The sequence below is a fragment of the Saccoglossus kowalevskii genome, chromosome 4 (genome assembly GCF_978046115.1).
Source record: "Saccoglossus kowalevskii chromosome 4, keSacKowa6.1, whole genome shotgun sequence".
NCBI lineage: Eukaryota > Metazoa > Hemichordata > Enteropneusta > Harrimaniidae > Saccoglossus > Saccoglossus kowalevskii.
In genome coordinates, this window is record NC_140644.1 from 12,996,061 (window position 1) to 13,017,272 (window position 21,212).

At 32.6% G+C, this 21,212-nt stretch overlaps 1 protein-coding gene across 1 annotated transcript; it reads left to right on the plus strand.

Moving 5' to 3' along the window:
- The first annotated feature begins 848 nt into the window (after positions 1-848).
- LOC146746629 (uncharacterized) lies at positions 849-21,130 on the plus strand. Its single transcript, XM_085497800.1, has 5 exons — positions 849-986; positions 3,927-4,092; positions 4,785-4,934; positions 16,052-16,279; positions 16,971-21,130. Exons 1-5 carry the CDS (start codon positions 972-974, stop codon positions 17,669-17,671), a joined length of 1,260 nt encoding a protein of 419 aa, XP_085353926.1. The 5' UTR covers positions 849-971; the 3' UTR covers positions 17,672-21,130.
- The last annotated feature ends 82 nt before the right edge of the window (positions 21,131-21,212 follow it).

A 21,212-nucleotide genomic window follows, 5' to 3' on the forward strand; every position in this document is an offset into this window, starting at 1 on the left:
TGCCTTGGTAGTTTTTGATCTGGTATGTATGATAGGCATGAGATTTCGCAAAAAATAGAATAGTCAAAATATAGAATAGAATAAGTTAGAATAGAATAGAATATAATAGAATAGAATAGAATAGAATAGATTAGAATAGAATAGAATGTATATTCTGAGCATTTCATTTTTTAATTAAATTTAAAACAGTGTGTTTCGCCACATTTATAATGTTTTCATCCGTATAGATTAAAATATTAATTACCGGTAATAACTAATAATTATATTCGGCTTGAGTCACTGTGCCCTCAACGACGAACTCACTCAGATGTTGTTTGTGCGAGTCTATCGGTGAGGGCACATAGCTCGTGCGGCTATAATAAAAAAATTCACAAAGATTCACACTGTGTACAAAAATAAAATAAAAATGTTGGTGCAGCATTATTTTTATAATTTCGTCTTAAATTTTGAAAATAATGAACGTGCCTGCTGTATGACTACATATTTACAATCGATTTGTTGTTGATTATTTGTAGTTATTTTGTAATTTACTGGTGATTTTCAATGAAAACGGGACGGGTTTGTAGAAATTTTATCTGTCGAAAGAAATGACATGTAGGCAGGTAGCTGGCTAAAAGCGTGTTCCCCGCTGCCTACAGGCTCTGCTACCAAATTTATTCAGTTATTCAAATTTATTTTTTATTATTTATTTTGGATGGTCACAAAATCGAGCTCAGCGTTCAAAGAGTCGAATGCAATGGTGTTCATAACTTTGAATAATTTGAGCATGATTTTTTTCATTCTAATACAGAAACTGTAGTATTGACTAGCTCGACTGACGTTCGCATGGGATGCCGGGAAATGGGGGTTCCCCTGATTTTTTTTAATGATGTAATAAAGACGACCGTACCCAAATGTACTAGATGGAAGATGAGATATAGCTGCGTTCGTTTTACCGCTGTTATTTTTGACAAATAAGACATTACGGCAGAATGGAATTGATTCTGGTAAGAACCAATTCAATATTATTATCATTTTACGCTTGAGAAAAATATGTAAATGGATTCAAACATGAATGACATTCTCCCGCGTTTTTTTAAAAACAGCATATGGATAGAATCTTTTTTTAAATGTTACAATTTAAAAAAAAAAAAATATGAGTGTTTATGAGAGTTGATTTACTTTAGTATCCCCCACAAAATGTGGGGTCAAAACAAGTGACAATATTGCTGTGTTTGTGGCATGTATACTTTACCAGACCGACCACAGTCAGACCTGACAGTAACACAAAAGAGAGGGACACGCCAGCTGACTGGTCCGTACGATCACAGCGAATCCATCTATGAGGTGAAGATAGTAGTACACCCTCAATGCTTCCATAGAGGATATTCTGCAGAAATTGTGCGACCAAAATTATTGACTCCTGTGTGTAAGTCTTTGTGGGTACGCTGTCTGTCTGTCTGTCTGTCTGTCTGTATAATAATAATAACTTTATTACACAACTGCACCATCAGTGGGTGCTGTATGGTAAGGATACAGATCAGAAAAAACAAACACAAATAAACAAAAACAACAAAAGTTTCAAAATTACAAAATTATAATGTATTATGTATGCCTGACCCATCGTTATCGCAAAAAAACGCTGGTCAAATTTCAATTGTAATTGGTACATAGATGCTCTTGGACAAAGTTCAGACCTGATTAGTGATTAGCCTTTGCTAAAAATCTGTGCACATTAATAACCTAGTTTGCATATTGATTATTCAATTTTCGGCATTTCTACTGATATCTCAAGTACTATTATTTCAATGTAACTTTGTACATGGATGCCAGTGGCGGATCCAGCAAAATGTATTGGGGGGGGGGGTCCAAGCTTTGCTTAAAATTTACGAACCGTACATCGCAGAGAAGCTATGCGTAATCCAGATGATATGAATGATTGCCAGGACTAAATAGCAGGGTAACTACAGGCAGTAGATTATAAAAAATAATAATAAAACAAAATTTAATATTAATTCAACAGCATAATTAAGAATTATCACAAAACTGACACATTCTTCCTCAGAATGTTAATAAACAAATTAATAAATAATTATCACAATTATCACTGCCTGAAATAAAAATGCTGCTGCAAAGCCAACATACTAGTAATAATTAATAACATTATGACTTTTTTAACATGGTCACAAACATATGTCACAGCTATTTTAATATGACCACAGATATAAACTGTGATATTATAGTTACTTATATTATACATGTTATATAATGGCTTTGAACAGATTTTTAAAATAATAAATGTACAAGTAATATATATAAATAAATAAATAAATAAATAAATAAATAAATAAATAAATAAATAAATAAATAAATAAATAAATAAATAAATAAATAAATAAATAAATAAATAAATACAAATAAAGTCAATTAATACACTTTCAAAATAAAACAAAAATGCACTCATATAGTCATACTCATCTTTTACTTCAAGATGAAAGTATTTGTAACAAAAATCAAATATGTGTGATGCTATCACATAAAGTCTTAAGAACTCCAAGCCACATTAGGCCTACATAATAAAATCCAGTCTTCTTGCACTAGAAGTAGAAAATGAGTCAATCACTTCATCTACAGTGGCGTCCTGTTTCGATGAACCTGGAGTATCAAAAGTAACTCTAGCCTTTCCTCCCTCATACTGGCCCTCAGAAATGTTAATAGGCTACACAGTGAAGCCTTTTACAATAAGGGGGGGGGGGGGCGTAAAATCAACTTTATTGAATCTGTATGAATAGTGGAAGGGGGAGGCTTACAATAATACTTTTCTATAGGGCTATATTACTATCGGCGAAAACGTGGGTCTTCCACTGAAACCATATATATACAAGCTAGAATATATATTAAATTGGTTGATAGTGCTGCGACTGACCTAAAAAATATACACATTAAGCACACTAAAATCCACCCGGGACCTCGCCCCCTACTACCTCTCTAAACTGGCCACACACACTGTCCTAAAAAGTTAATGGTCTACATTTAATAGGTCCCTAATTATGCTTTAAGCAGTCGTATGCATAATAATAGACCTATAATGTTTTAGATGTCTCTTGAAAATCTATTTTAGCATGCTTATACTGATAATAATTTATAATTTTTGTTTTCGTCATGCGTTTTTTTTACCTCATTTGCTTAATTAGTCAATATTTGGCTTTTTAACTGATATCTTAAATACTATTTACTGATTTGCATAATAATTAGTTCTAGCTCTTCCATCAATATCTAAAGTGCTTATCATCTTATGAATACTCTAAGACAAAGTAATGACCTAATTAGTTTTGGGTTTATATACATTATATTAATTACCTAATTTGCATAATAATTTACTTTTGGGGTTTTCACTAATTTTTTAAAGAATTAATCATCACATTATAATGAAACTTGGTACATATGTGCCCGTTTACAATACACAGACCTTATTGACAATATGACAGATGGCCATAGCATGTCATTGTTTACAAATAAGTGTTTACCCATGAGCCTTTGCGTTTTTAGCGTGTGTTGGTATCGTCGCTTGGCACTCAATTCCCGCGCATGCGCAGGTGACGACCCTCCTGCTTTACCCCAAAATTCCCTAGGATAGATAGAAACAATCTTTAAAGATTGACTATTAAAGTGAATGTTTTTCCAAGTGATAGAGGCAACTAGATTATGCTGTATAAAGCTTCCATGCTGAGGAATTATAAAAATCTCTTGATGTGTTGTTATAAATTGACGAATGCTAACAGTAACTGTTCGGTTGCACATGACAAATATTTTATTATATTGGGGCCAAACCATTAACTTTCTATAGATTTATTAATTGCCCCATTTAATCATGTATAATATTCTCACTTGAAGCCATTGACTTATCAGGAAAACAGTTGTGAATTATCTATATTTATATTCAACAGATTGCTATTCTCGCCTTGTTCAAAACGACCAGTGCGCTTGAATGTCAAGGTCATCGGCCACAGTATAAAGTTAAAGATGATGATGGCTACTGGTACTGCAGGGAATGTTCGAAGTGTCCACCAGGACACGGAGTATTTAAGGAGTGCACTGAGTTCAATGATACAGGTACTTTCTTCAAATTTAGTTGTTTAGTTACTTCTACTTTCAGTTCTCGAACATTGAAAAAAAACAAAGGCACACTTGTAGAATATGTAACCAAGGGTTTCTATCACATGTGATGGTTTACTGTTGCATGTTTGTTTGTTTTGTGATTTGATTCAAAATTCTCTATTTGTGTTTTTTACCCTAATTTTATTCGAATTCTAAGGGAAAGGTATATGATGGAAAAACATCTTTCCTTTCACCCTCATTGACAACACTATATTACTATATTCTTTCTGTACCTACATACAGCACTTTGCTGTCACTTTGACTGAACCAACCCTAGATATGGTGTTATTGGATGACAATTTTGGAAATTTGCGGAGGCTTTCAGCAGGTGATGCACTAACAGGCTAAATGTTCCCCCAACATTTAATTATAATCTATCTACAAATTTCACTGTTTATAATTATGACAGTTACTGAAAAGTAGATGAAGACTATGTCATTAACCATGACTTGTTTTCTGAGATTTTTGAACAGTATCATTTAAGTTAATCATATCATCATGTTTAATGGTAGCCAACTGACTCAAAAAGCCAGAATTTGAATAATTTCCCTGGGAACTGTACATTAAATATAATACGAGTACGAAAATAGTGATTGTTAAACAGTACAAGCACTACATTGTTGAATTTATTATCGTTTTTGTTTCAGTTTGTGCTCGTTGTATTCCCGGTATAAATTATTCGTCATCAAGCAGCGTAGACGATACCTGTGTCCCCTGCACGATGTGCTCACCAAATCAAGAAGTCTTGAGGAACTGCACAACAACAAACAATTCCCAATGTGGTGAATGTAAAATAGGTGAGCAGCAATCAAGCAAAAATAAAAGTGAATGACATCAAGTGACGATAGAGAGGAATCAGATAGTGACAAAGAAATCAGTGAAATCAAATGAATAGAAGTCAATAACATCAAATGACAAATAGATAAGTGATATCAAATGACTGAAAGTCAATGACATCAAGTGACAAATAGATAAGTGATATTAAATGACTGAAAGTCAATGACATCAAGTGACAAAATAGCCAATATCAAGTGGCCAAAATTCAATGACATCAGGTGAAGTCAATAAGTCCTGGCATTGAAACAACAGTAAATAACATTGACAATGAAAGAGTCTGTGAAGCCAATGTAATTAGTGACAACAATAGCAATGACCATGACTGTGACAATGAACATGCTATTCTTGTAGTGTATTCATCAATGAATAAAGTGTATGTGCTATGCTTGTAGTGTATTCATCAATGAATGAAGTATATGTGCTATGCTTGTAGTGTATTCATCAATGAATAAAGTATACGTGCTATGCCTGTAGTGTATGCATCAATGAATGAAGTATGCATAATATTCTTGTAGTGTATTCATCAATGAATAAAGTGTATGTGCTATGCTTGTAGTGTATTCATCAATGAAGTATGCATGCTATGAATGTAGTGTATTCATCAATGAATAAAGTGTATGTGCTATGCTTGTAGTGTATTCATCAATGAAGTATGCATGCTATGAATGTAGTGTATTCATCAATGAATGAAGTATGCATGCTATTCTTGTAGTGTATTCATCAATGAATAAAGTGTATGTGCTATGCTTGTAGTGTATTCATCAATGAATGAAGTATGCATGCTATGAATGTAGTGTATTCATCAATGAATAAAGTATATGTGCTATGCTTGTAGTGTATTCATCAATGAATGAAGTATGCATGCTATGCTTGTGGTGTATTCATCAACGAATGAAGTATGCATGCTATGCTTGTAGTGTATTCATCAATGAATGAAGTATACATGCTATGCATCTAGTGTATTCATCAATGAATGAAGTATGCATGCTATGCTTGTAGTGTATTCATCAATGAATGAAGTATGCATGCTATGAATGTAGTGTATTCGTCAATGAATAAAGTGTATGTGCTATGCTTGTAGTGTATTCATCAATGAATGAAGTATGCATGTTATTCTTGTAGTGTATTCATCAATGAATAAAGTGTATGTGCTATGCTTGTAGTGTATTCATCAATGAATGAAGTATGCATGCTATGAATGTACTGTATTCATCAATGAATAAAGTGTATGTGCTATGCTTGTAGTGTATTCATCAATGAATGAAGTATGCATGCTATGCTTGTAGTGTATTCATCAACGAATGAAGTATGCATGCTATGCTTGTAGTGTATTCATCAATGAATGAAGTATACATGCTATGCATCTAGTGTATTCATCAATGAATGAAGTATGCATGCTATGAATGTAGTGTATTCGTCAATGAATAAAGTGTATGTGCTATGCTTGTAGTGTATTCATCAATGAATGAAGTATGCATGCTATGAATGTACTGTATTCATCAATGAATAAAGTGTATGTGCTATGCTTGTAGTGTATTCATCAATGAATGAAGTATGCATGCTATGCTTGTAGTGTATTCATCAACGAATGAAGTATGCATGCTATGCTTGTAGTGTATTCATCAATGAATGAAGTATACATGCTATGCATCTAGTGTATTCATCAATGAATGAAGTATGCATGCTATGAATGTAGTGTATTCGTCAATGAATAAAGTGTATGTGCTATGCTTGTAGTGTATTCATCAATGAATGAAGTATGCATGCTATGAATGTAGTGTATTCGTCAATGAATAAAGTGTATGTGCTATGCTTGTAGTGTATTCATCAATGAATGAAGTATGCATGCTATGAATGTAGTGTATTCATCAATGAATAAAGTGTATGTGCTATGCTTGTAGTGTATTCATCAATGAATGAAGTATGCATGCTATGAATGTAATACATTCATCAATGAATAAAGTGTATGTGCTATGCTTGTAGTGTATTCATCAATGAATGAAGTATGCATGCTATGAATGTAGTACATTCATCAATGAATAGTGTATGTGTTATGCTTGTAGTGTATTCATCAATGAATGAAGTATGCATGCTATGCTTGTAGTGTATTCATCAATGAATAAAGTATGCGTGCTATGCCTGTAGTGTATTCATCAATGAATAAAGTATGCGTGCTATGCTTGTAGTGTATTCATCAATGAATAAAGTATGCATGCTATGAATGTAGTGTATTCATCAATGAATAAAGTATGCATGCTATGCCTGTAGTGTATTCATCAATGAATGAAGTATGCATGCTATGCTTGTAGTGTATTCATCAATGAATAAAGTATGCATGCTATGAATGTAGTGTATTCGTCAATGAATAAAGTATGCATGCTATGAATGTAGTGTATTCATCAATGAATAAAGTATGCATGCTATGAATGTAGTGTATTCATCAATGAATAAAGTATGCATGCTATGAATGTAGTGTATTCATCAATGAATAAAGTATGCATGCTATGAATGTAGTGTATTCATCAATGAATAAAGTATGCATGCTATGAATGTAGTGTATTCATCAATGAATAAAGTATGCATGCTATTCTTGTAGTGTATTCATCAATGAATAAAGTATGCATGCTATTCTTGTAGTGTATTCATCAATGAATAAAGTATGTGTGCTATTCCTGTAGTGTATTCATCAATGAATAAAGTATTCGTGCTATGCCTGTAGTGTATTCATCAATGAATAAAGTATGCGTGCTATGAATGTAGTGTATTCATCAATGAATAAAGTATGCATGCTATTCTTGTAGTGTATTCATCAATGAATAAAGTATGCATGCTATTCTTGTAGTGTATTCATCAATGAATAAAGTATGCGTGCTATGCCTGTAGTGTATTCATCAATGAATAAAGTATGCATGCTATGCCTGTAGTGTATTCATCAATGAATAAAGTATGCGTGCTATGCCTGTAGTGTATTCATCAATGAATAAAGTATGTGTGCTATTCCTGTAGTGTATTCATCAATGAATAAAGTATTCGTGCTATGCCTGTAGTGTATTCATCAATGAATAAAATATGCGTGCTATGAATGTAGTGTATTCATCAATGAATAAAGTATGCATGCTATTCTTGTAGTGTATTCATCAATGAATAAAGTATGCATGCTATTCTTGTAGTGTATTCATCAATGAATAAAGTATGCGTGCTATGCCTGTAGTGTATTCATCAATGAATAAAGTATGCGTGCTATGCCTGTAGTGTATTCATCAATGAATAAAGTATGCGTGCTATGCCTGTAGTGTATTCATCAATGAATAAAGTATGCGTGCTATGCCTGTAGTGTATTCATCAATGAATAAAGTATGCGTACTATGCCTGTAGTGTATTCATCAATGAATGAAGTATACGTGCTATGCCTGTAGTGTATTCATCAATGAATGAAGTATACGTGCTATGCCTGTAGTGTATTCATCAATGAATGAAGTATACGTCCTATGCCTGTAGTGTATTCATCAATGAATGAAGTATATATGCTTTGCCTGTAGTGTATTCATCAATGAATAAAGTATGCATGCTATGAATGTAGTGTATTCATCAATGAATGAAGTATGCATGCTATGCTTGTAGTGTATTCATCAATGAATGAAGTATGCATGCTATGAATGTAGTGTATTCATCAATGAATGAAGTATATATGCTTTGCCTGTAGTGTATTCATCAATGAATAAAGTATGATAGACATGCTTGTAGTGTATTCATCAATGAATATTTTGTTCATCCATGTCTTGGTTTTGATTTAGTAAACAGTTTTAATTCTTTCAATTCTTTTAATTCATCAATTGATATCAGTTCATTGCTTAGGTGAAATGACTCACTAAACAGGGTATGCAATTTGTGAATAAACTAAATCCTAATTGTTATATTGTTTATGTTTTTGGCAATAATAATGGGATAATATCACTCCAAAAACTGGACATATTTAGGACTTACTGGAATTAATGAGAGCTATTCTTGTATGGATGACATTCAATTTTCAAATTTACATTTACCCCAGCTGTCTGCATCTGTTTTCTCCACTCCACTACTCAAATGTGAAGGGGAGACAACAGACGATGGCAGCTGGGGTAGCATGTCTGCTACACAGTCACAACTATTATGTTTAATGGTCACTTGAGCATTATAAATTATTTGTGCATGGGTTAATATTTAATGAAGTGGCATGAGATATATATAATTGTGATTCTGTGTGTATGCAAGTCTACTTCACTCTGTGTTTTAATCTCAAGTTTTTAGTAGTAGTAGTTAATTTTATAGTACTAATTGTTGACCCAAATTTGAAGTGATATAGTTTACATGACTATATAAAATAGGGATGTTGTTAGGCCCAATGATGTTTTTCTTTTTTTAATTATCATAAAATATGCTTTTTTTTTCATTTTTTTTTTCTGAAATTTTTTTTTTTTTCTGAAATTCTGACAAATATAACAAGCCGATTTTAAACCAGGTACATTACTATTTATTTTCTAATATCAGTACTATAATCAAATCTTTTGTACCCTGATAATCTAATTGACAAATTATTTATTGTAAGTATATCTTAAAGTGTATTGCTACTTTAACATTAACATTACCAAAAATTCATTTTGTGTATATTGCCAAAGGAAGTATATATTTAGCCCACACATGTTTTTATATGTGTGTTTACATCCGGTATTCAGATAGTGTGTGGGTGTAAATGTCACGTACGTGGAAATACTTTAATGCGTGATGGCGATTTGCAGTTGTGCAGTTATCTTTGGATAGTCCAGTCAAAATAAATATGAATGAATCTTTAGTCACTAATATATAAATAAATTCTGTTTATGTCTCTCATGAAATAATTGGATAAGATTATACTAAAAATGGAAATAAAAAGTAAACAAAAGGCTTATAGGTCATCGCACTGTGACTTCATATGCTTATATTTTACTGTGAAATATTTTATTTTCGCTGAAAAGGCTTTTTGAGCGTTTTGTAGGAAATTATTTTCACTGATTTTTGATGAGTTTAATGTGAAATATAGAAAAAAAGGTAAAATTGCTGGATTTTATTTTCACAGAATCACCCCTTCAGCGAAAATAGCGAGAATAAATTCCAAGCGAAAATAAAGTATTCTACAGTATCTAAATAGAATGCAAATTTCTAAATATAAACATTGTTTTCACTGAACAGCATTACCTCGCGATCTGCTGTGAGAACATCCCTGATTACCAAATTAAGTTGTTTTATTAACAGGGACATGTACATGTATATTTAAAAACAACAGCAGTGGCCAACATAATTATTTCATCTTTGTGTGCGAATGACTAGATATCATCAACCAGTTACAGCTCATGCATACACACGTATGCAAATTGTAAGCATGTGCGATGACGTAAATCAAATCGCTTATGTGACTTGCATGTACGTTGGCGTTGGCGTAACAGACACGGTCTTCTGTCAATAAAAAAATTCTGGGAGATTTTCTTTATTCAAAATGATGAACATCTGCACAATCAAATGTTGTTTACTTTTCTTAGGTACACACACAGTGTGTATATTTAATAATGACAACAGAGATCCTAGAACAACGCCCATCTTGATACCTCAGCTTCAATCGAAGTTCGCCTCGCCATCCTATTATCCATGTAATACAAGTACAAGCATAGCAAATCTAAACAGGTGCATCTTATAACTGACATGCGTGAAGATTTAGATTCTAAATGTTAATTAACAGATAAGATTTTTACTCAAGTTAATTTCTTGTTATGCAGCTGATTCCACACCTGTGCATGCAATGGTGATCTGGCAAAATCCCAGCATGATGTGGCACATGGAATTATACAAATAGCAGGGTTTTTCCTAGAAAAAAAACTGCAAGAGGGAGCACTGCAATTCAGCGGCGCCACCAGTGGAGGATATAGGGTTATCCCCACCAGGGTGTGGAGTTTTTGATAATTCTAAATTAAAATGGGGCATTTTATGGCTTCAGACAGGTCACAGTTGAAGACCGAGGCCACATGTGATCCCCAGTCAATCAGAATTTTATGGTTGCCTGAGGATCTGCTTCCCAGGGTAAGGGGGCGAATGGCCATGGCATGAGGGAGCTGTGCTCCTGTTCCCTTGTTTAAAAAAATCCCTGAATAGTGTGCACGAATAAATAATCCAATATTTTTTTATTTTTTTATTATTATTTTTTTGGAGAATTTCTTTCCCAACAATTTAAGAGTTTGGACACTATAGTTTAGACAGAGAAATACCATTAATTCATGATATAAATGTGATACAATCTAGCAAATAAAATAGGTGGTTTATCACACGGTGTATTATTTTTCTAATTTTCTTTTTCAAGAAAAATATTAACAAATTAATCAGCCAGAATTTTATTATCCCAGCTGTCTCTCTCTGTTTTCTTCCCTTCACTACCAAAAAAAACCCACTGACTAACTTTTAGTATCTGATTCAGTTGTTGGTGCTGGCATTTCTGAAATGTGTACAACATGGTAGAGGTGTCAGCAAAGTAAAAATTGTTCAAAAACAGGACCAGTCTACATTAGCTTAATTCTGTTTGCTCTGTAGGCTGTTGCTATGCAATAACTATTTTAATGGAATGATTACGTGTATAAAACGTCTACGTGTTTTAATGGAATAATTAATGTATTCAATTTTCAGTGTGATGGGAATACCCACATATGCCATTTCTCACGCTATAAATAGTATTGCTGTTATAACTGCACTATAATAAAAAAAAAAATAGGTGATATATTTTCGTAATCTATTCCCGAAATGTGGAAAGTGGTTTCACTATATTATCACAATTTTCGAAGACAGACATGTTTCTTTGTTTTTAATTGACACATGGTGAATTTGAATCAGTGATTCAGTTACTCACCAGACATTCACAATTTGCTGGTATTGTTTTTTTCAAAATGTCCTAATCGTTTCAGAGAAAAGGCCTCAGTGCATTCTGTTAAATTTACAGTTTTTTACACCCAAAATATGGCAAATATTTAAAAATGTTCCATGATGTCCTGTGAGTTGAGACCACTTTCATTTTCGAACACATAAAACACAGGTTGCTTTATTATTTATTATTTTTTGTTTATTTATTTATTCGGTTTACTAACAGGAATAAATTTCCCAATTACAGGTTCAGCAACAAACAACCTAAGAAGACAAACTACTAATAACACTTAAAATACAATTAATACAATTAACAATTAATTAATAAGATTATCTATAAAAAAAATCAGCAATGCAGATTTAAATTTACTAAAACTACTAAATCTATCTACCGGTATAATAAAAAAATTAAAAACATTCACTATATATAAATGTTCTTATGTTTTCCACTCGCATGCTTGTCTGTCTATCCATCAAAAAAATGTTCAACACCAACAGAAATATTGGCCATTCATTGATTCCAAAAAAAGCTGTGTACATATAATATACTTGTATATAGGTCATGCATGACATTTTAGTTTTTATGCCCACCTTTATTTCACAGCCACTATAAATGAACTTTAAATTACTTGGTTTTGCTGTGTATTTTATACTGTCATAAGAATTACGTCATGGAATGCAAACAGTTTCATTTCAAGTGTATTCAAGTGTCTATTAAATGCTGGTTTCCTGTTACATGTACATATTTTACATATTACGACATTTCACCCACATTTATGGTCTTCATGTAACAGCACAATGTTCACTGTAAACTGCTTCTAATTTATGAGAGACAAATATTCGCGAGTCAGTGAAAACTGTGAAATTTTATAATTCAGAGTGTTAGTGAAATCTTGTCTTAAATGCAATTTTGTCTTAAAATTCATGAATGCCAAAAAATCTTCAAATCATGATAATTCATTCAGTGAAATATAAATGAGAGTATTCTTTGATAAAACACACTTTAATATCATGGAATGTGAAACTATTGACACCAATTTACACTTACTGTATTTCATTTTAGTTTTTACTGCCATCTAAATAAAAGAATTCACTCAACTTCAGCAAATTCTTGTGTTATTCTTTAAGTATTTTGGCAGCTGCAGTATATGCAAACCAGTTGAAAGTCAGCTAGGGATCGATTTAGATATGTACCTCAAAAAAGTAGGGCAAAGTTATGCAGTGTATTTGAGGTCAAACTAGTTGTACCGTAAAGGTCAGTTAAGGTTTGACATGTACCTAAAACAAGTAGGGCAAAGTTATATGCAGTCAGTGTATAGGTAGATTGATATTTTATTTAGCACAAAATTTAGCATGAATTAAAAAAAAAAAATAATAAATCAGTGGTCAAGAAAAACAAAAAAAAAGACTACATGTATATGGGGTTGAAATAGTTGTACTGTAAAAGTCAGTTAAAATTTAACTATTACAGTATATAACCACAAACTATTGGGGCAAAGTGTGCATGCATGCTGTCATTAAAGCAGTAATTTAAGCTTACACTGTGGCTGAACTGTTTATTATATTGTGTGAATGGTCTGTCTAGACATAGTTCACACATTATTGGAGCTATGTAAAGTTCATAGGGGGAAAAGTTTACCAGTTCGGTAACCTCAAATAGTTTATTTGTGCGGTTTCACTTCACTGTGTAAAGTTTTGTTTGGAAGCTAGGTTCCTGAAAACATCTGCCATTCCAGGAAACGCCTCATCATTTCTGTTGAGCCACATCTTCTTTTGAATACAAAACTTATTTTCACTTTCAATAGGATCTTGATCTGCAGAATTTGTGAATTCTGTCAGTCATTTTTCTAATGGACTGGATTACAATCAGCTCAGTATTTATAGATGATTTAACACCCATTGCTCATCAAAACATTTTGAGTAATATGAGAAATGTCAAATGTACCTTTAAGTTAGTAAATGACCCAACTCTCACTTTTTTTTCATCGACATTCCTATTATTTATATTGCAGATATATGGAAAAATGTGTTTTATTTGAAAATGTTTAATATGAATACAATCATAACATCAATTTAAGGCTGACAAATAAAAGATTTATTTTATTTTTGTCATTGTATGAAACTTTTGCATACAAGTTATATTTTAACTCTGTGTTCACTCCCATTCATGTCTTTTATGGTTTAGAAGTAACAAAAATGGCTGCTGAGAACACTGTGTAACTTGTGTATGTCTGTTATTCCTTTTTACACTTTATTGTTTGAGACGGTTTCAACATTGTCCAAACGCCATATTTGTTTCGTTTATGACTTTTTGATTGTGTGGATTCAAAATTTGATTTAAAAATGAACTTCCTATCGCCATTGCGGCATGAATCTTGTTTTGTGGTATTCTGTTCATCAAAGTCAAAATGCCAAATTGTAATTATTCTTATTTTTGCCTCCCCTGTTCAAGTATTGCAAGGCACAAGAGCTAGCTTCTTGCATGTTGTAGTATAATGAGATGATACCATTTTGTGCCATAGAGGGCACTGTTTTAACCCTGAGTTCACACATGTCTCAGAACTCGGGGTCAAGACCAGCCCTTTGACCCTGAGCTATAAACAAACTGCTTAAAGACAAGGTTCATGTGCTCACACATATTTTTCAATAGTGGTTTAAAATAAGCTTAGTGTCAAGCTCTGCGTTTGCTACGTATATGAACACTGTATTTATTTGGTGTATTCAGTCATCACATGCTGTAATTATGAAATGGGATTGTATGATTATATTTCATAGTGGAATAATTATTTGAATATTATACATAGTGCCATAAGTTACAGGGTGCCGTAATTTTGCGGTAATTTACAGGGTATTTTCATTCTACCTTAAAAGGAAATGCGAATCCAAATATGGAATGATTACGTGCGTAAGCGTCCTCTAATAATAAAAACACCAGGGTTTGACCAGACTCCACACAAAGAAGTTTGCTGATTCTGTTCTAAACGTTTTGGATTTCGGCATTTTCTCAATTTCTGACAACAGTGGATATGATGTCACATTTTACCCACAATCCTTTGCTGGAGAATCAAGATGGCGGACTACATAATATTGGTGAAAAGTCGAATATCTAGAGAGAAAGAAAAGTGATATACAAAAACTGTAAATTGCATTCTTATACATTTGTGGAGCTCTTTCCTTGGGGAGCATTATGTTCTTTGGCTTGACTTCCCCTTTAAATAACTACTTAACTATAAGCTCCATACGTAATAGAACTAAGCTGAATAACGATGATTATAGTATTTTTCTGGTTTGCAAAATGAGTCGTATACTGTTAAACATATTATTTGTATTTCTGCTAAACTTTTGAACATGACACAATGCCATTGCTCCTCTAACTAAATCTAACACAAACGGACTTTCTAAAATGACCATGATTTTCTTTACTTTTATCCTTATTTTTTTTTTTATAAACTGGAATTTCAGTGAATTAGTGCAATTAGTTGCCTCACAGGGAATCTCTGGGCACCTGTAAAGTGTGAAATTATTCACTGACTTTTAATTTTGCTATGTTTTTTGTGAATTAAATCTGCTAAAATAAATCAACACATGGACACATCATTCATTTTTTCACTGAAAAATCTGTGAATTTTCTTTATGCACTAAACCTATGTACCATAAACACTGCCCTCTCACATTAATGTATTGATTCTATTGTCTTTACTGCAGGTATTTGCTTGATAAGCTGACATACCAGTAGCAAATGTGTTGTAAACACTGCCCTCTCACACCCTTATGATGATTCTATTGTTTTTGCAGCAGGTACTGTAAAAGGGTTACCGTAATTATTCACTTGGTGCTTATTTCGCTGACTGGAAAATGCCCTAAATTAAAACCCAGTGAATATGTAAAATTGAGCATAGAACACATTATCTAAATGATGAAACCGTGAATTTAAAACCCACTGAAATGCTAAATCAGTGAAATTTAAACCCAGTGAAAATTGGTCATTTTACAGTATTTGATTGATAAGCTGTCTGATGTACCCCATTTATAATGAATACTGCCCTCTCACACCCTTGTGGTGAATCCATTGTTTTACTGCAGGTATTTGATTGATATACCCCATGTATAATGAATACTGCCCTCTCATACCATTGTGTTGATTATATTGTTTTTACTGCAGGTTATTTTCTTGATGAGTTATCTGATTTCTGTGATGAATGTTGGTATTGTTATCCTGGTATATCTATCTATATATCTGATTGTGACAGACCTGGTGTACTGAGTGGATATCATTGTATGCAGATTAACAATCCCCCATACCTCCCACCAGCACCCACAGACCAGATAGATGCCAAATTCAAATTAAAGCATTATCCAACACAGGAGGAATCGTTAACTACTATTTCTGGTAAGCAATTCATTATCTCCTCAGTCTGACTCACAAAAACACTTAGGACCATCATTAATGATATTTTTTAGCTCTGCTGTTGTCATAGATGACAAAGCGGAGCTGTTCATATAGGTAATTGTCTGTCTGTTGTCTGTCTGTTGTCTGTCAACAATTGTATTCTTGACTTCTTTAAAGCTGCCAGCTCAATCACTATTCAATTTCATCTTGGGTGGACCACTGTTAGATTTGTTCATTCACTGACAATAATTTCAATTCTCTATTTTTGGCGAATATTTTTTGGGGGAAAATGCTATTTTTCGATTTTTCCTTGAAAAATACCAGCTAAATTGCTTTGATACTTGGTATGTAAGTACCTTGACTGGACTCCTGGACTCATTTTGTGATGATATCTTCAATGCTCTATTTTTGGCAAATATTTTTGGTAACTTTCTAAAATTTCAAAAATAATGCCAAAAATATAAAATCCCCATTTATCTGTCATCTTCGAGGTTTGAATTATTCTGACACCTACATGTACCTTACAAACATGTATAACTTTTCTATGTGAATGAACCCTCCGCTACCACCATCACTACCACCACCATTCACCAATCACTGATTTTATGAAATTGTGATTCTGTTAGACTCAGTAACTGCATACATATAAGCTACTGAAGATTGATTCTATGTTTTTTTTATTTTCTTCCAGCAACTGTTAATACATGTACGTCATCTGTTGGAACAAAAGAAAACATGACATCTTATAAAACAATCAAAGAACCTGGAGTAATGATGATTGCTTCAAATTCACAGAAACATGTAAATATTGCATGGATTATTGTACCAGTAATGCTGATTACAGTATTATTGGTACCCGTAGTGATTGTTATAATTTTCAAACTGGGCAAGTTTTCAAAAAAGTATTACGCAAGGCCACTCAATTCGATAAGTAAGGATGTGGAACATTCTGATGGTCACCAGACTAAACACAATAACGATACATCCCAGGTAGGGGGCATTAGCAATGAATCCAACAGCCTTGTAGAGCACAATGAAACATGCAGTAGGGGGAGTTCTGATAATTGTTTAAACAGCCAGGTACCTGATGATTATTCTAGTAAGGTAATGTGTAAAACTACTAACACTGAGTCAGAATCATTTAAAGTTGAGTCACTATGTCCTGATGAAACGGCAAAGTTGTTTGTAAATCTTGTGTCAAGTAATTGCAGCAATGAAGCTGGAAAACTGGAAATTCCTTTGATAACTCGGCACATTTCATCTGATTCGGCATACGATAGTGAATACGATGAGATGGCAGACGATTACAGTATAAGTGCAGATGATCGTCATTTGATTCAGAAAACTCAACTCAACTCTACTCCCAGTAGACAAAGTCAGGTTGATGCATAGAGTAGATTATTGTATGTATGTCTTCTGCACAAATATCTCAAGAACCGCTTGTCTGATTTTAATGAAACTTACTATGTAGATGCCCTAAGTCATTGTACAGATCTGTTTAGTTTTGGTTTGAAATCCAGGCATACTAATCACCTAATTTGCATAATAATTAGCCACATTTTTGGTATTCTACGATATCTCAAGAATAACGATAGACTTAAATAAAACTTGGTACATATATGCCCTGGGACAATGTACAGATCTGATCAATTATGGGTTGCATAATAATCACATAATTTGCATAATAATTAGTCAAATTTTTGGTATTCCACGATATCTCAAGAATGATTACACACTTAAACGAAACTTGATACATACGGTATATGCCCTTGTACAGATCTGATCAGTTATGGGTTAATAATCACCTAGTTTAATAATTCATCATTGTATATCAATCAAGAATTAATTTTCATGTTACAATGACACTTGGTAGGATAGATGCTCTTAGAGAATGCCCAGACCTGATTCGTTTTGAACATGCAATCTTTGCTTAGTAATAATAGTAATTGCACAAATTATAGGTATTTCAAAGATATCTCTGGTACCATAAATTTGAATGAAACTTGGTTCTTTTAGATAATCTACAGACCTGGTTACTTTAGGGGTGAAATCCATACATAATAATTACCTATTTTGCATAAATTGGGCAATTATCTGATATTTCAATTACCACATATCAGATTTCAATGAAACTTGGTACATATAGGTACACTGTGGTAAGTGATATACATGTTTAATATAAGATTAAATTCTGTGCATATTGATTACCTAATTTGCATAAATTAACCAATTTATACATTTTCCACTGATATCTCCAGTATCACTTGTCAAATTTAAATCAAATGTGATACATAGGTGCTTTTAGGGTTAAAATCCATGCATATTATTACCTAATTTGCATAAATTAACCAATTTATACATTTTCCACTGATATCTCCAGTACCACTTGTCAAATTTAAATCAAATGTGATACATAGGTGCTTTTAGGGTTAAAATCCATGCATATTATTACCTAATTTGTATAAATTTTACAATTTTCTGATATCTCAATTACCAGATTGAAATTAAACTTAGTACATGAGTACCACAGACTGTAAGTGGTATGTATTATAAAACCTTATTACTGTGGACAGATTGCTTTCATAGTATAGTACATCTCGAAGGACAGAGTTTTATTAGCCACAGGCATCTGGTTCAAAAGGCAATTATTAAATCAGTAATTTATTTTAAATAATTGATATTTGTACTCAAAGACCCTTAGCATACGAGAGTTGTATCTAAAGTTTTTTTGATTTAAAAATTAGACTCGGAATTGAATAATATATTGTTTTTGTAAGTATATAAACTAATCAACACTGCCAGCTCAGCAGAGCACATTTCCTTTATGCAGGTGAACTAGACCAAAATGTCAACAACAGTAATTATAGTTTGTAAATAAAACCAACCATACTGTTACTAACGTATGCCGATGTATTTTGGGCAAAATGTGTAAAACACTCCAGATGTTACTGCCTCCTCATTTTAGTATTTATACCAATCTATACCAAAATCTTTCAATGTGTATTGAATTTTAAAAAATCTGCAATATTTATATTTATTTAATTACTTAACACACATTGAAATGGATTATACTACCGTGAAAACTCTAAAATTCCGACAACTCTTTTTTTTTTTTAATGGTCGGGTTTTTAGAATACAAAGTAACCACAAATTTTCAGCAAATTTTTTTAGAGTAAAAGTTCAACAAATATAAAAGTTGGGTTACCGGTATATACAGTTGCAGAAATAGAATAGTTATGGAGAGCAATTTCTGGTGAGGTCAAAATTGTGGAGGTCAATAAATTACAAAAATTCGCCAAATAATTAGGTGGTTGATTTTTTAGAGTAGGTGACATTTTTTAGAGTTTTTACAATGGCCAATACACAAACAAAAGAGAATGCATGGCCAAGCTATAACAAAAAAAAGAAAACTTAAAAAATTGCAAAATGAAACATACAAGACTAGTAAATCCAAAAATTCATAAGATCATCTAGGAGGTGATGCTGTCAAGATCCATACCAGGTTTCAAATATTGGCCTAAAGACGGATTTAATGCTCACATTAATGTTGATTTTGTCATTATGGTAAATTTTATTGAAATTTGTGAATATTTTCCATAAACGGAATGTTTCTTTGTGGAGCACGGGGAGGGCAAGACATCATCACTGAATGGTTCTTCATCTTCTATCAGATTTGTGTTACGGAAAACACAATTGCTGGCAGTTGAGTACAAAATTGTTTTCTTGTGCAAAGTACTGAATATTACCTTAAGTTATTAAATGTATATACATGGTAAATCTCAAGCACTAAATATACCAAGAAAACATTGTTGTAACTATAAATAACGATTATAAACAGAATACAGTGGAGGGCATAAAACTGGTCATTATAAACATTCTGTAAATATAGATTTTTATAAATCTGAATGGATGTAGAATTCAAATAATTGACCAATCCAGAAGTGGTATTGTGACATCAATGCTAGTATTAATTAATATTAATGAGATGGCTCATCCAATAAGCAAGTGCCTCATTTTGTCTCGTGAAGACACGTGCACACATTAATTATGGGTGTAGACAATGTTCAGATATGAGCCAATCACTCTTTAAATATTTGAATGCAAGCAGATTATTGGTATTTACCCCAGCTTTGTGCCTTTCGCTGTACTGTTTCATCTGCAGCAGACTTTATAACTTATTCAGTAAAATAATATGGGGCAATCACAGAAGAACTGGAAAAAAGAGTTTGGTTTTATATAGACAGGTTTTACTGTTTATGCTAGTGTTAAGGCTAGTTTAGATGATCAGACTAATTTTATCAGACAAAAACTGAGTAATATATAAATTTCAAAAAATCTAATGTGTTTCTTTCTCATCAGATTAATCCGACAGTGTCATAGAATGCTGTACAATCTGAACTTTGTGTTTTTCATCTGATTATTTCCATCAGATATCTGATAAGATGAGTCCTATAAGATTGTTCTGACCACTTTGCGTGATGCATAAACGCTTTTATATAGTATTTATTCTTAAAATTTATGAAAATATATTTTCTTATTGTTATCAAAAATAGACTAGTTTGGTTTCCATCTTTCTGTTCATGTATATTTGTCCTTCACATTTGTTAGCCATGATATATTGTATACGATATACCTAACAGCTGTTGTAAAATGATTTTTTTTTAGTTCACATTTCAGACTTTGGTTGATATGGAAACATAGCGACATTTGCAATGTGTTAAATACATCGTTCGTTTACATGTAATTCGAACATGTGTTGCATGTTGACCACTGCCTTTAATGACGTGTTCATTAGCATGACAAGCAGGTTTTACATGCTTAATGTAAAAGTGAAATAAAATGATTTCATTATGTTGCGTCTTTCAGTGATGAGCTATAGGGAATGATGAATGCAATTATAACATTTTAGGCCAGTTTATTTGCTTATCACAAC